We start from the raw sequence: 17,130 nt of genomic DNA, 5'->3' as shown, positions 1-17,130 counted from the left end.
TCTGTCAAAATTTAATCAGTGAACTGTCGAAGTACTCGTAATAAAGTTTCACGAATTTTCTGCCCTCCAGGAAAGTTCTCGCTCTCAATTTATTCTTGGGACCAAGAGCTGGCTTAAACCCGAGGTGGAAAACTCTGAGATATTTAGCGAGTGATGGATCGCATATCAGAATGACAGGTTTGGGGCCATAGGATGGGGTGTGTTCATTACAGCTGACAAAAATATTGTCACTATTGAAGTCGAAGTTGAGTGTAATGGTAAACCTATCTGGTACCCTAAAACAAGTGTAGGTGCAACCATGATAATCGTAGATTGTTTTTACCGACCACTCGATTCCGCAGTGATAGTTCAAGGGTCATTCAAAGAAATTCTAAGGTCAGTAGCGTGTAAATACACAGATCACGCAATACTAGTTTGAAGCGGTTCTAACCTACCTGGTCTGTATTGGGCTGCCTATGGATTAATGTGGAGGGTACAGAGAGATAATCATGCGAAATACTACTTGAGGAGATAGTTCGGCAACCCATACGCAATGGAAATATCTTACAAATAGGCTGGACCTTGTCGACATTATCAGTATAGAAACGGGGATTAGCGATCGTAATGTCATTATAGCATCTATGATTACAAAAGTTAATAGATTTGTCAAGAAGGCAAAGAGAGAGTTTCTGCTAAACAGAGCCGATAAGCACTATTCACGCTGGTGTGTAGAATTTATGAGTCTGGCGACATAGCATCTGACTTTCGGAAAGATATCATCCACACCGTTCCGAAGCCTGCAAGAGCAGACAAGTGTGGGAACTTTCGCAAAATCAGCTTAAAAGCTCATCCATCGAAATTGCTGACAAAAGAATGGGAAAGGAAATTGTGTTAGATGACGATCAGTTTGGTTTAAGGATAGGTACAGACACCAGAGAGGCAATTCGTACGATGTGGTTGTTAATGGAAGCAAGACTAAACGATAATCAGGACATGTTCATAGGATTTGTCGACCTGGAGAAAGCGTTCGACAATGTAAAATGGTGCAAGATGTTCGGAATGCCTGACAAAACGGGGGTAAGCTACAGGGAGAGACGGGTAGTATACAATATGTACAAGAGCCAAGAGGGTATAATAAGAATGGAAAACCAAGAAGGTAACGCTCGGATTAAAAAGTGTGTAGGACAATAATGTAGTCTGTCACCCCTATTGTTCAATCTGTACTTCGAAGAAGTAAAAAAGGCCATAAAGGAAAGGTTCAGGAGTGGATTTAAAATTCAAAGGGAAAAGATATCAATGATACGATACGCTGACGACACGGCTGTACTGAGTGAATGTGAAGAAGAATTACGTTATCTGCTGAATGGAATGTACAGTCTAATGATTAAAGAATATGGATTGAGAGTAAACCAAAGAAAGACGAGAATAATGAGTAGTAGCACAAATGAGAACACCGAAAAATTTAACATCAGGACTGATGGTCACGAAGTACATGAAGTTAAGGTACTGACTACCTAGGCAGCAAAGTAACCAATGACGAACGGAGAAAGGAGGACATCAATTTCAGACTATCACTGGCAAAAAAGGCATTCCTGGACAACAGGAGTCTACTGGCATCAAACATAGGTCTTAATTTGTAGGTCATAATTTGAGAAAGAAATTTCTGAATAATTAAGTTTGGAGCACAGCTTTGTATGTTTGTGAAAGATGGACTGTGAGAAAACTGGAATACAAGAGAATCTAAGCATTCGAAATGTGCTACAGACAACTATTGAATATTAGGAAGACTGATAAAGTAAGCAATGAGGAGCTTCTGTGCAGAATCGGAGAGGAAAGAAATATTTGGAAAACACTGACAAGGAGAAGTGACATGATGACAGAACATCTGTTAAGACGTCAGACAATGACTTCCATGGTGATAAGGGGACCTGTAGAGGGAAAAACTTGTAGAGGAAGACAAGAGACTAGAGTACATACAGCAAATGACTGAGGACATAGGTTGCAAATGCTGCTCTAAGATGAAGAGTTTGCCAGAGGAGAGGAATTCGTGGCGGGCGGCATCAAACCAGTCAAATGACTGACGACTCTAAAAAGCAACTGTAAGGGGAGATGAAAGTTGGGTGCATTTTTAATTCACTCTCAGTGGCTCAATGTTCGCTGATATTGAGAATGTCCAAGCTCCAGTGTTTAACTGGTTATGCACATGTCTCGAAGAAATCTTTGAGCCTGGATTTAACAAGCTTGTCCAGCGTTGGCAGAAGTGCATAGAATTTACGGGGGGGGGGATAACGTTAATAAAAACCTAAGTGTTGTATTCCATTCTCGTTTCCCTTCTTTTAGAAAATGACTTTTCTCTGATTGAATTGCTCTTATTACATCGAATGTCCCAAGGGAAGCATAACTGGACCTCCGATGTTACCAGACTCTATCAGCTGTACTATATATTGTTTGCTGATGTTGTAACTTTTCACGGGAGAGCATCGTCGTTGGAAGGTCGTAAGGAATTGTGGAAGGACTTGGACAAAATTTCCAATTCAATGAACAGTAGCCCTCTCTGAACGTGGATAGAGTTAAGGTGATGACTGCACAAAGACAAAGAACTACCTACTATCTAAGTTTAGTCCTATAAGGACTGAAGGGTAATACTAAGAGACGATATGAAACAAGACAATCACGTGAAATCAGTATTAGGGAAGACATATTGAAGAATTTTTGGTTGTTTTCTCGGAACGTGTAAGGGAAATATCATACAAGACGCAATCACGACAGCTAGTAGGGTATTGTACCGCTAGTTATCAGGTTGGCATGAAATCAAGGATCGAACGATTGAGAGACACGCTGCTGAATTGTTACAGGCCGGCCGGCCGCTGTGGCCGAGCTGTTCTAGGCGCTTAAGTTCGGAACCGCGAACCGCGCGACAGCTACGGTCGCAGGTTCGAATCCTGCCTCGGGCATGGATGTGTGTGATGTCCTTAGGTTAGTTAGGTTTTAGTAGTTCTAAGTTCTAGGGGACCGATGACCTCAGATGTTAAGTCCCATAGTGCTCAGAGCCATTTGAACCATTTGTTACAAGCCGGTATAGCCCATACGACAGTGTAATAGAAAATGTCAGAGAATTTAAATAGCAAAGTTTGGAAGAAATACGACGTGGTTCTCGGGAAATCCTGTTGGAGAAATTTAGAAAGCCTGTATTTGAAGACAGCTGTTAAACCACTACGCTTTCACCAACGTGCATCTCGCGCAAGTACCTTGAAAAGAAGATGTGAGAAAATAGAGCACGTGCGAAGGCATATAGTCATCTTTCCTTCACTCAATACGCAATTGAAAGAAGAAGGAAAACTGGTAATAGTGGTACAATGTACCCTCCGTCAATGCGGTAAGGTGTCTTCCAGAACAGCGCTGTATACACAGAGAGAGTATGACTCTTTCACATATTTTCAAGGGTAGCCGTCATGGAACAATAGGCACACAGCTACCATAAACAACAAACACAATGCCTAGGAGAGAGTTCAGCAAGAAAATTTGACTCTGTTTTCTAGAACAACCGTATAATAAAATGGACAAATAACCGAGTAGTTTGTAAGTCCGACATTGGGAGTGTTGTTACGCATGGTGCAGAAATGAGATACACATAACTTTTAGGAGGGGAAGTTGTGACATTTCGGTGTGGACAATGTGAGATGTCATAGAATAATAGAAATTATGCAGTTCAGAAAGACGATATTTGGTAGATTAAAATAGCAACAGCCACTTCAACAGTATCATGTTTAAGGGGAAGGATGACCACTACTGTCCAACGTGAATACAATAATACGCTCCACAAAGATGAACAGCATGTTCCCTCCCTATATAAAAGGAAGGTGCCGATAGGATAATGGAGGACACAATTTCACGATGAAGATTGGATGAACAGGAAAAAGTGAAGGATAGGAAACAAGAAGTGGCAAAAGGCAATAAACACAAAAAAGTGTGTAGCCTTGTAACTTGAAACGTAAATTGACATAAAACTATATACTTTTTATATGTTGAGTTTGTTCGCTATTACCAGTTCTAATACAGTATTATGGATCGCATAAAATACAGACGAATGTGTAAAATTGCAACCTATTGTAGTGAAGATCATTCGTCGACGTGTTTCAGACGCACCGCTGTGGAATAATTTTAGCTCCACCAGCCTTCGTTAGACATTAACGTTAACCGCACTGTATTTAATTAATCCACGACCGACAAATAGATACAAACGACGGTACGTGTTGTTTCCAGATTATAAACGACACACGCTGAACTTCAAAAGAGGAAAATATCTTGTAAGTGGGCTGCTTGTGTGCTGGCAGCGCTGTGTAGCGCTTTGCATTGGATCTCTGACTGCGCTTTCTTTGTAAGAGACTCTGTGGCTGGTTGGACTCGATGTTGGAAGTTAATCGCCAGTACTGTTGGGCAGTTAGGAAGTTAGTCGCCAGCAATGATGGAAGTACTGTTGGGCAGTTGGAGGTGAACAGCCAGCAGTGATGGATGTTAGATGTGAGAAGTTAGCATTGATGGAGGGTATAGGTCCGAAGTGTTAGCGAAGACTAACGATCTGGAAGCAACCGACTTGGAGAATGAAAATTATTCATGATTATACAGGGTGATTCAAAAAGAATACCACAACTTTAGGAATTTAAAACTCTGCAACGACAAAAGGCACAGCTAAGCACTATCTGTCGGCGAATTAAGGGAGCTATAAAGCTTCATTTAGTTGTACATTTGTTCGCTTGAGGCGCTGTTGACTAGGCGTCAGCGTCAGTTGATGCTAAGATGGCGACCGCTCAACAGAAAGCTTTTTGTGTTATTGAGTCAACCGTCACAATGTCCGTATATGGGGCACTGAGAATCCGCGGGAAACAACTCAGTATGAACGTGACTCGCCTAAGGTGAACGTTTTCTGTGCCATTTCAGCCAATAAAGTTTTTGGTCCCTTTTTCTTCGAAGGTGCTACTGTAACTGGACTACAGTATCTGGAGATGTTAGAGAATTGGCTGTTCCCTCAGCTCGAACAAGAAGCACAACAATTCATATTACAGCAGGATGGAGCGCCACCACATTGGCACTTATCTGTCCGTAACTACCTGAACGTCAACTACCCGAGGTGATGGATCGGCCGCCAGGCAGCCCGTGATAGAGCACTTCATCACTGGCCTCCAAGAAGCCCTGATCTTACCCCCTGCGATTTTTTCTTATGGGGGTATGTTAAGGATATGGTGTTTCGGCCACCTCTCCCAGCCACCATTGATGATTTGAAACGAGAAATAACAGCAGCTATCCAAACTGTTACGCCTGATATGCTACAGAGAGTGTGGAACGAGTTGGAGTATCGGGTTGATATTGCTCGAGTGTCTGGAGGGGGCCATATTGAACATCTCTGAACTTGTTTTTGAGTGAAAAAAAACCTTTTTAAATACTCTTTGTAATGATGTATAACATTTTTAAAGTTGTGGTATTCTTTTTGAATCACCCTGTATATCTTTTATTTGGATGTCAATGACGATTTATATTCATGTTTTAATTGTATGTCACATTATTAAGGTAAGAAATACATTATTTGGTTTTCAACAAAATCTTTCCTTTGCTAACCACATGCCTATTAGTAGTTAGTGACTTTAGTAGTAAGAAGCTTTTATTTAGCTGGCAGTATTGACGCTCGCTGTATTGCAGTAGTTCACGTAATGAAGATTTTTGTGAGGTAAGTGCTTAATGAAATGTGTAGGTTATTGTTAAGATTTATTTTTGTTAGGGTCATTCTTTTGAAATAATTATTTGAAGCCAGGTTGTAATTTTTGAGCAATCACATTGCGTTACGCTACAACATTGTGGGTCAGTGTTGATATGATAAGAAAAAGTAAAGAGAAAGTTTGTTCAGAACGTTCAGAATTATTTCTTGATCATCCTAGATTAGCTAATCTCTACCAGAACCCCATTACAAAATCAGGGTGAACACAGGAAATCAGTACTGTATACCATTAGACACATATGCGGGTATGCGACATGGTAAGGAAGTACGTCTCTGCTGAGACGAATGACGAAATGCTCTAGCTATAATACGGGCCGCAACTGGGGAAATTCATAGACATAATCGATTTTAACAAAGGGCACACTGAAATGGCCCGGCGTCCAGGAGCGAACAACTTGCATACGCCGAAAATAGTCGACTGTCCGCGCGCTACTGTCGTGGTTGGAAGACGGTGAAGCTATGAACAGGCGACAAGGTTACTACTGGAGTCCACGAATCACCGGACGTGGAGGCCCGCTCGGACAAGCGCGATCGGCGGCGATGTGGGGTACATCTGACGAGGAAGTAAAATTGTGGTACAGGCACAACTGTTTCGGAGCAGACGTCCCTTACGTGTTCACATGTCGACACGAAGACGTCTGTCACGCCTGCAGTACAAACTGGATCATGGCGATACATCTGTTGGTCAAACGTGCCACCTGGTTGTACCACTCCCTTTTTTTATTACTACAGGTCGATCGTCGTTTCTGTATAAGCCGTATCCAGGCAAACGGCTTCTCGGATCATGCATCGCAGCATGAACCCAGGGCGGCGAGGTCAGTAGTGTGCCATAGGTATTTCCACGAGAGCGTTCATTAGATCTGACACCCGTAGACTACTTCATCACTATACTGCTCCCACTCCAGGTATTTGGGCGTCACTCTCGACCGTACACTGACTTACAAGGAACATTGTCTGAAGCTGAATCAGAAAGTATCCTCCAGAAGCTGCATTCTTCGGAAACTGGTGGGATCGGACTGGGGTACATATCGACAAACATTAAGAACAACAGCTCTTGCCTTATGCTACTCTGCAGGAGAGTATGCTAGCCCAGTGTGGTACAATTCAGTACGTGGAAAGCAGGTTGATGTAGCCTTAAATGACAGCTGTAGGATTGTTACAGGCTGCCTAAGGCCAACCCCCATGGACAAAGTTCAATACCTCGCTGGGATTGCTCCATGTGACATCAGAAGAGAGGTCGCTGCTAACATCGAGAGGCATAGATCAAATACAGCGACCTCACATCCACTCAATTTTGATATCAGAAACTGTACCAAATGCAGCCGATTTGCCCTTTTATACAATAAAAATTACTGGCCGAATAATTTCAAACCTTAAAGCGCTGGCTCTATCGAGAATGATAGTTCCTTGTTTCACATCACTGAATTACGTGTGATATGAATGGTCCATTTCCTTTGATCTAATAAGTTAAAAACATATAAAAATGAACTACATTACGCATACTAAAGAGCGCTTAGGAATAAAATCATCCACTTCATTTCGGAATACAAGAAACAAAATATTATCTGAAAACTACTCAAATGCACTTGTTCCAGAATATCTACAGCATTTGATAATTTTGATTTCAGAGGATTGGTTTCACATTGCATTATGGTTCCTCAATTAGAAGCAAAATTTTTTGTCCCTTGTATGTAAATTAAAAAAAATCGCAAAAAATTTCATAGTGTTAAGAACATAAGTCTTTCAAACGTAGCTACTGATGTTGCAGACATAAATCTAGCACAAGGGTATTTAAACTCCTCAAGCTACTCAAAAGGAAAATAATCTGTAGCATGCTCTGCAAATGAGCATGCAAAGAAAATTCAGAACGAGTTTCTTGCGTGGCCATGAAGTTCCTGTTTATTAAATTAGAGCAAGAAGTTGCAGCAAAAATGAAGAATTGCGCGGCAAATTGCTGTTACATATTTATCTCTATTTTCTCTGTTGCTGATGAATATGCATCCCTTCTTACCTGGCAGAGAGGAAGAAAAACTTCGCCGATGGAATCATCTCGAGAGAAGCGATCGTAATCAAAGACGTGGAGGTGCAGTACTCTGCTCTGCAGCTTCTGAATGGGAAACCCTGAAAAAATAAGAAAATTCAGTTTTACTTTAGCATTCGTTGCCCAACCTGCCTCGTGTCTATTGTATAAACTAGTGTGGTTTGACTCATTGAAGAAAAAGATGGCGAACGTGTATTTAAAATGGTATTCCAGAGAAACAATGTAGTCGAGTGTAACCTTAAACATGATGTCGGTAAATCACATAAATAAGTCCGGAGATTATGAAACTAGGTACGCATCCTGTGATGTAAAGTGTGTCGGACAGACACGAAGAACATTTGCGGTCAGTACGGTGTTTCAGTGCCTTCGTTGTTCCGAAATACGAAGCAGTATGCAAGCACGCGTCTCCGAAGTAACAGGCACTCCGACGACTACGACCGATATAAAATACATGAGATGGTTTCACAGTTGCGAATATGGATAACTAGCATCTATGTGATGGAATGATGACATTCAAAATCTGTGCGACACCGGGATACGAAATCGGGTTTACTTTCTATTTTTCCTTTTTTTAAAGTTTTTTATTTGTTGTTTATTAGGTGATTATACACTCCTGGAAATTGAAATAAGAACACCGTGAATTCATTGTCCCAGGAAGGGGAAACTTTATTGACACATTCCTGGGGTCAGATACATCACATGATCACACTGACAGAACCACAGGCACATAGACACAGGCAACAGAGCATGCACAATGTCGGCACTAGTACAGTGTATATCCACCTTCCGCAGCAATGCAGGCTGCTATTCTCCCATGGAGACGATCGTAGAGATGCTGGATGTAGTCCTGTGGAACGGCTTGCCATGCCATTTCCACCTGGCGCCTCAGTTGGACCAGCGTTCGTGCTGGACGTGCAGACCGCATGAGACGACGCTTCATCCAAACATGCCCAATGGGGGACAGATCCGGAGATCTTGCTGGCCAGGGTAGTTGACTTACACCTTCTAGAGCACGTTGGGTGGCACGGGATACATGCGGACGTGCATTGTCCTGTTGGAACAGCAAGTTCCCTTGCCGGTCTAGGAATGGTAGAACGATGGGTTCGATGACGGTTTGGATGTACCGTGCACTATTCAGTGTCCCCTCGACGATCACCAGTGGTGTACGGCCAGTGTAGGAGATCGCTCCCCACACCATGATGCCGGGTGTTGGCCCTGTGTGCCTCGGTCGTATGCAGTCCTGATTGTGGCGCTCACCTGCACGGCGCCAAACACGCATACGACCATCATTGGCACCAAGGCAGAAGCGACTCTCATCGCTGAAGACGACACGTCTCCATTCGTCCCTCCATTCACGCCTGTCGCGACACCACTGGAGGCGGGCTGCACGATGTTGGGGCGTGAGCGGAAGACGGCCTAACGGTGTGCGGGACCGTAGCCCAGCTTCACGGAGACCGTTGCGAATGGTCCTCGCCGATACCCCAGGAGCAACAGTGTCCCTAATTTGCTGGGAAGTGGCGGTGCGGTCCCCTACGGCACTGCGTAGGATCCTACGGTCTTGGCGTGCATCCGTGCGTCGCTGCGGTCCGGTCCGAGGTCGACGGGCACGTGCACCTTCCGCCGACCACTGGCGACAACATCGATGTACTGTGGAGACCTCACGCCCCACGTGTTGAGCAATGCGGCGGTACGTCCACCCGGCCTCCCGCATGCCCACTATACGCCCTCGCTCAAAGTCCGTCAACTACACATACGGTTCACGTCCACGCTGTCGCGGCATGCTACCAGTGTTAAAGACTGCGATGGAGCTCCGTATGCCACGGCAAACTGGCTGACACTGACGGCGGCGGTGCACAAATGCTGCGCAGCTAGCGCCATTCGACGGCCAACACCGCGGTTCCTGGTGTATCCGCTGTGCCGTGCGTGTGATCATTGCTTGTACAGCCCTCTCGCAGTGTCCGGAGCAAGTATGGTGGGTCTGACACACCGGTGTCAATGTGTTCTTTTTTCCATTTCCAGGAGTGTATTTATTAGATGAGTACAAACGAAAGTCCTACACAACTGAATTTTACAGAAAACGTTATACAAAGGATAAACTAAGAAAACTTTACCTATTACTCGTGCTAACTCAGCAAAAAGAATCATTCTTCAAGAGATGGTGCAACTGGTTTTTTCTTACCAACTGCCACTGGCGTTTTCCATCTCGGACAGTGTCGCCTAAAATATCTACAACAGGCTTGTTCTACTTTGCAAATGTGTCAGTGAATGCAGCTTCCCATGAATCAGCTAATCTCTTTCCTTCCTCACTGCCTACAATGCAGTTCAATCTGGATTCAATGTGATGATATGCAGAACGTCACACTGCGCCTGGCCCTCACCAAGTAGAGCGGTGTTTACGCAAACACAGCGTTAATAATTTCCAAAGACCGTACAATAACTCAATGGTAGTTCAAGAGCCTTGTGAACGTTTTGCTGCTACCATCAGTAATCAAGCTCCAATTTCTCCCGTTCGTTGAGGACGTAGACGAAGGTCTTTTCCTTGAACCATGAAAGCGTGTGACATTTTTCGAGGGGAAAGTTATACCAACCCGGACGCAGGAGATTCAAAGGTTCAATCACGACAGGTGTGACATAGACGCAACAAGTTGAAAACTTATGTATCAGACGCAAAGAGATGGACGACGACACTCACGTCCAGAGATGCCCATCGATATCCAAAGGCGGCAGTTAGAGCAAAGCAGGGAGTGAGTTAATGCGATAGCATGGAGCCGGTGTCTCGTCGCATACATTTTGTTGGCTGGAACGAAGTGGTTGTGTATCGTTTTCCTCACACGTTGTCAATTGACAGTTGTGTGCTTGATTAATACCACTTTACTGTACGCGGAATGGTAGAGTAAAAACCTTTAGACTTCAGTAGGTGGGTTGTGGGGATATGTGGGATCACATAGCTGTATTCTAAAATGAATGTCGATACGTGGGATAGCTGTTTCGCGACGTGCGTGACCAACACCGGCGGGACGTGGGACACCAGCATCAGGACCTGCAACAGCTGACCCGTGAAGGAAACGTGTTAACTAGTCCATCTTTTCCACAAATTGCTCATAAAAACGGCTATGCCCTTGCCCATACGATAACCAGTCCCAGGCACCACCGTACAAGATGAGAGAGAGAGGGTGACAACGTGCTTGAAATGCGTGTCCTATGGATAGGAAACAATCGAAGACTATCTGAGGTCTGCGATCCATCACTGCGATCTATCACCTGTTTCACGTGATTTAGTTTTGATGCCACGTACAGGTTCAGGTATTCCATACATTGCAGGTTCTGGCACATCATCACGCTTACAAACTTTATTCACCATCGATAGTTTGCCGAGGCCTTTCTGCGCTCATGCTTCGTAAACGTGACTCCCAAATATCTCAGTTCAGTAACCCACAGTAGTGGGGCGACAGTGAATGCCCCGAGACGGTGTCAGATATCCAGCGCCACCGACTTCTTGATGTTCAGAAGACTGCCCACAGCCTGCCCATACCGTTCGATCCATTATAGTACCCTGCGGACTTCATCGGTGGAACGAACCAGCAATGGTAGGTCGTCGGCATATGATCTGTATCAGAAGATGATGTCCCGCTGAATGATGCCAAATAGACTGTGATTGAGACCCCAAGAAGTGTCTCGAGCGTGACTGCATTAAATTAGGTAGAAAGTCGGAAATCTTGTCGTACACACCTCTTAAGAGTTATTTGGCCTACCGCTGGGCCGTTGAACTGGACCTGAGAGCTCGCTGCTGCCAGAAAGTGCCCCAGGTGTCGATGAGCCTCACCGGTTATCCCATACAGTCAATCACCTGTAGGACGACGTTATTGTGCATTCATTCGAAGGTCCGATTGAAATGGATGGAGTGGATCACTACCCTCAGATGGCATGCCGAGGCGATCAGCATTAAGTCCCTCCCACCGCCTAAGGCTCTTTGTGCGTGGGCATCTTTCCTCTATGACATCAGTTATGGGGCGGGGATCATTGGCAAAGTGCAACCTGCCAAGAGCCTGGCGAAGATCTCGTTTACGGCGTTAAACAATGTAAGTTGCAGATACTCATTGCTCGATTGCTCTCCCACTGACCTGTGTAGTGGTATGAGAAGTTCTGCGACTGAAGTAGGTGATACAGTGCTGTCTGTGACATAACCTCGCGGAATACTGTAGCCCACCAGGGCATCATATCGTCACGGAAGTTCCAGTAAAATTCCGTCGGTAAGCCATCGGACCGCACTTTTGCCATAAATGTAATCCTACATTAATGCCGTCGCTGCTGCCGCGTCGATAGAGTGTGTCACCCGTCGTGAGGCTTCCGTAGTGGCCTAGTCATCAACGGTTCTCTTCTGTTAAAGATGACGAAAATGATCATCCACGATTTGCACTGTGGATGCTCCTGCGGTACAGGTGCGACTGTCACGCATTGTAAGGAGTGTGATTAACTGTCGGTCTGCCAATGGTGGGTATCTCTGGGGTCGTTCGGTCGTGTCCTCGCGACAGGACTATTGCGCCTTCTAATCGGCGCATTGTCAACGATTGTATGTGAGCCCTGATTCGGTGTCGTTTTAGTTGTCTGTCCAGTGATGGGGATGGAGCGTCAAGGTCCCTGAGCGCCACGAGTAAACGTCCAGGGCCTTCTAGTGCCACGTAGCTTGTCCTTGCCAAACTGCACAAGTGTCTTGCGGATTGCCAGTTTGGTGCAGTGGAGCCGACACGCAAAAGACAAGTGGTATCGTTGACAGTTGGCCCTCATTGCGGCGACTTCCCGATGGGAGTCCGAGTCCTGGAGATGTGTTAACGTTCATCTTCCAAAGGCCATTACAATGCAGGCTTGATGAGGGTGGAGATGCAACGGAAGATATAGCCACTATAATGAAAGAAGACGAGAGCGACCACCACTCCCTGTTCAAGACTTTGTGACACACATACGCGTTCCTGTCGGCTTGCTGAATGACTGGTACGATGCGTGAGGCCAGAGTTGTCGCCATGTACCTTTTCCACATGTTGCATAAGTGAAGAGCGTGAATCACCCTTCCCAGTTCCGGACAAGGCGTGTTATGCGATATATTGTCCTTCAGCAATTAAAATCGCCGGCGAAGACGCTGTGTTCATACCGTCCTAGGGAAAGGGGAGCTATGTCAGAATAGTAGAAACCGTCCCAGTGACGAAGTTTGGTGGTACCAGACGATGCATAATCATTAATGAATAGTTTTTCAAGTACCATGACCGCTAACCGTCGAGCAGAGTGGTGGTAAGTGATGCCGATGGCTTCGAAACCTTCATGCAGTAAAATTACCGCGTCGGTGTCTGTGGGACCACATGACTTCACGTACCTTGCGTAACCATACAAGTTCAGGAGTGCGTTCTCTTGCAGTTCAGGCAGGAATGCACACTGTGCCTCGTATTGGTTTACTTGGTAGCTGGATCTTGGCAGGTGAGCCAATCATGTTGATGCTCATCATGACCAAGGGGTGAGCCTGGATGTGCGGTGCTTGGGGCCGCGCAGGATTAGCCGAGCGGTCTGGGGCGCTGCAGTCACGGACTATGCGGCTGGTCCCGGCGGAGGTTCGAGTCCTCCCTCGGGCTTGGGTGTTTGTGTTTGCCCTTAGGATAATTTAGGTTAAGTAGTGTGTAAGCTTAGGGACTGATGACCTCAGCACATAAGTCCCATAAGGTTTCACACACATTTGAGCATTTTTGAGCGGTGGTTGGGCAGGGTTACCCGTGTTGATGGCGGAGAGAAACGGAAATCCGGAATGACGTCAGACTATCGACTGCGGCCCTCTCGCTGTTGTTTAGACCTCAATAGGCCCTAGAACAGGATTCTGTCCGGTCTCGATCCCCTCGACCCATGATTGGCCGCGGAAGTCTGTTGACGTTCCATTAGGTCGTGGTGATCTGTAGGAAAGGACCGAGAATCCTCGCCGCCTGCGCTGGAAACTTCCTGTTGATCATTGTTCGCTCCATCGTATGTTCTGCTGGGCGGAATCAGTGGTAATGGTGCCATCCTCATACTCTGCATCCTGCGGCATTCGTTTCTCTTCCTGCTGCGAGCGGGAGCTGTCGTATTCCGACACGGCCCTTCACCGTCTCTTTCAACGTTTCGGGGAACGCTGTTTTCGTGCTAGGCCCCCTTGTAGGTCAATGTCATTGACTCACGTTTTGCTGCCACGAAGGCTTCTGTTGGTGTAGTGTTCGTCGATATAGACAGCGTTGTATGGAGTTCTGCCGCTGTCCTGGCTGACTGATTGGCCAGGCGTTGGTACGCTTAGGGTTGTTCCGCTACTGCAGCGTGGGTGTGTTGTGCCTGGACAGACGGAGATGTCGTGAGTGTCACTTCGTAAGCTGGTGGCAGGACTCTCGGCGTCGGTGGAGGTGCCACGTCTGGCGGTGAAAGTTGTCAGATCCGACTCTGGAACCACTCGGAAGGTGACCTTCTTTATTGCATCCGGAACACGTCTTAGGCTTGCCGTCATTAATGTGTATGACCCGACGGCGTCATAGTTGGAGGTATGATGGTACGTCGGAGGTCAGTGCACACCTGGCGTACTCCAGCGAGAACTGATTAAACCGGGTCTCCGCCACATGTTTTTGTACTGCGCCGTAGTGGGGGAGCCCCGCCATCACGTCTGCCGCCGGGAGGTGGAAAGATAGTTAAAATATTCCTATAGTCAATAGTCCAAGTCGACGTCGCCTACATTCCAGTCTGCGAGGCAGAAGCGGAGTCCTGGTTTCGTCTTTAACGAAACACTGTGGCATGTAGGGTCGTTAACGAGGTTCACTATGATCGTGTTTCTTACGATCTAAAAGTGGATGCCGACGATGACGGCAGCTGAGATCTTGGCCTCTTCCTTTAAAAAGGGCTCGTCATCGTGTGGTTTTGGCCTATCAAAATCGTATGACACGTAACCTGTTGCGAATCACTATACGAGGAGACAATTCCTTTAAGAGAACAGAAGACGACTTGGAAATCTTCCGCTTAGAACAGAAAGGGAGGAAACTCGACTCGCTGCAAGAATTGGACATCATCCATCGTGAAGATGAACATTCAAGTACTCTAAATACGCAAGGTAACGATAACGGAGTGCGGTACCTTAATACCTCTGTAGAGTTATTTTAAGGCAGATATATAATTATAAATTTTCAATGTCTGCTCTACGAAGTACCAAGCTCACAACTGTAGACTTAGGAAATGAGGAAAATATAGGTGACTGATACAACAGAATTACGACTGGTTAAACTGGCTCTAAGCACTATGGGACTTAACTCCTGAGGTCATCAGTCCTCTAGACTTAGAACTACTGAAACCTAACTATCCTAAGGACATCACACACATCCATGCCAGAGGCAGGATTCGAACCTGCGACCGTAGCAGCAGTGCGGTTCCCGACTGAAGCGCCTAGAACCGCTCGGCCAGAACAGAATTACGACTGAGCCAACAGCTGTGCTCACACTTTTAGCACCGCAGACATATCAGTTCACAGCGACCCTTCGGAACTTATAATAAGCGTCAACTTGACTACTGGAGCCCAAAGAATATCAGGAGGTTGGCTCTGAGCACTATGGGACTAAACATCTGTGGTCATCAGTTCCCTAAAACGTATAACTACTTAAACGTAACTAACCTAAGGACATCACACATATTCATGCCCGAGGCAGGATTCGAACCTGCGACCGTAGCAGTCGCGCGGTTCCGGACTGAGCGCCTAGAACCGCTAGACCACCGCGGCCGGCGAATGTCAGCAGGACACCGCCTTGTGCAGTGTATGGTGTGAGATGGGAGACAGATGGGATACCGACAAAATTAGTCGATTTTAATTCGATGATTTAAATGTAAGAGGAGGACGCATAGACGTTAAACAATGCTAGCGGCTACAGCCCCCGTTACTGAGTGTGTGTGTCGTGTTATTCGTTGCGTGCACTAAGGTTTTATCAATAATTAAAAATCTGGGTCGTACCCACACGAAATATTATCACGCACATTCAACCACAGCATCCAGTAGGGACAGCAGAGGCTAACAGCGCATAGCATAGAGCAGGGGCGGGAAAACGTTGCACGCGGCTCATGAGCGCACAGCGCTGCACGTGTGCTGCTCGCGTGCAGGCGACGACCGGGGCTGTGGCGACAGCCGGCAGGTTGCGGCAGTGTAGTGCCAGGCTAAGCTGCGGACGTTGATGCGAAGCGAGCACTATGTAGTGAACGTTGTATTTCAAGAAACGGAGAAGTGGAGATTTGCTATCTTTTAAAAAGTAATGGGAGAATCATTTTTTCTTTGTGCAAAAACGTGAAAATTCGAAATGTTTAATATGTGGCAGTATTCTCGCTGGTCAACGGAAGTTTAGTATTGAAGGCCATTATAATAAATTTCACAAGGACGAGTACAATTTATTGTCGGATTCTGAGCGGATGGGGAATTGACTGAGCTTAAGAAGAGCGATCTGACGATACCAGATGAATCTGTCGTAGTTGGCCGGCCGGAGTGGCCGAGCGATTCTAGGCACTACAGTCTGGAACCGCGCGACCGCTGTGGTCGCAGGTTCGAATCCTGCCTCGGGCATGGATGCGTGTGATGTCCTTAGGTTAGTTAGGTTTAAGTAGTTCTAAGTTCTAGGGGACTGATGACCACAGCAGTTAAGTCCTATAGTGCTCAGAGCCATTTGAATTTGTCGTAGTTGCTGTTGTCACGAGAGATCTGCGAGTTTCTCTCGTTCTCTCGTCATGTCTCTCATCTAACTGATTTAACATTTTATGGAGCACTGTTTTCAAGTTTTCAGGACGACAACAATAATAGCCCAGCGGTATGTGCAAGTTATAAGACTGCGCTTAATATAGCGAGAGCTGGAAAACCATTTGCTGAATTAATAAGTCTCGGTTAAGCGCAAACATCAGTGATGAAAATTTACTAACTGTTTGTGTTTGTCTGTATGTAGAAATTTTGTTCCAGATATTAAACGTATTGTAAACTCCACCTGTGATAATTAAATAAAACGTATCGTAGGTAATAGGTACTCTTTCAAACCATGATTTGTTTCAAGCACTCCTACTAACCTTATTCATTCAATCAATAAAGCAAGCTAGGAAACAAAACGCATTACAGAGGAAGGAGCGGAAAGAAGATATGGTGGGGATGGGAGATAAGCGGGTGGCCAGCTTACCCCTGTGTGCACGCGGAACACCTGTTAACTACAAGCGTGCAAGTGCACCGCACATGCGCAGGATTCCTGCCCGCCCCTGGCATAGAGGAAAGACAGTTACTGTGCAACTCTAGCGAAAGGGAAGACCATGGTGTTTATCGTATGGCTGTGGC

General features: G+C 45.8%; 1 protein-coding gene across 1 annotated transcript in view; it reads right to left on the bottom strand.

Annotated features, from left to right (window-relative positions):
• LOC126101068 (synaptotagmin-7-like) overlaps positions 1 to 17,130 on the bottom strand; it is a 349,607-nt gene that overhangs the window by 61,294 nt on the left and 271,183 nt on the right. Inside the window, exon 4 of the mRNA XM_049911742.1 lies at positions 7,761 to 7,870. Within this exon, the coding sequence (XP_049767699.1) occupies positions 7,761 to 7,870 (110 nt within the window). The remainder of the gene's footprint in view (positions 1 to 7,760; positions 7,871 to 17,130) is intronic.

This window comes from Schistocerca cancellata, chromosome 9 (genome assembly GCF_023864275.1).
Source record: "Schistocerca cancellata isolate TAMUIC-IGC-003103 chromosome 9, iqSchCanc2.1, whole genome shotgun sequence".
In the NCBI taxonomy this organism is placed as follows: domain Eukaryota; kingdom Metazoa; phylum Arthropoda; class Insecta; order Orthoptera; family Acrididae; genus Schistocerca; species Schistocerca cancellata.
The sequence above is the reverse complement of the archived record's forward strand: the minus strand, read 5'-3'. Positions and strand labels throughout refer to the sequence as shown.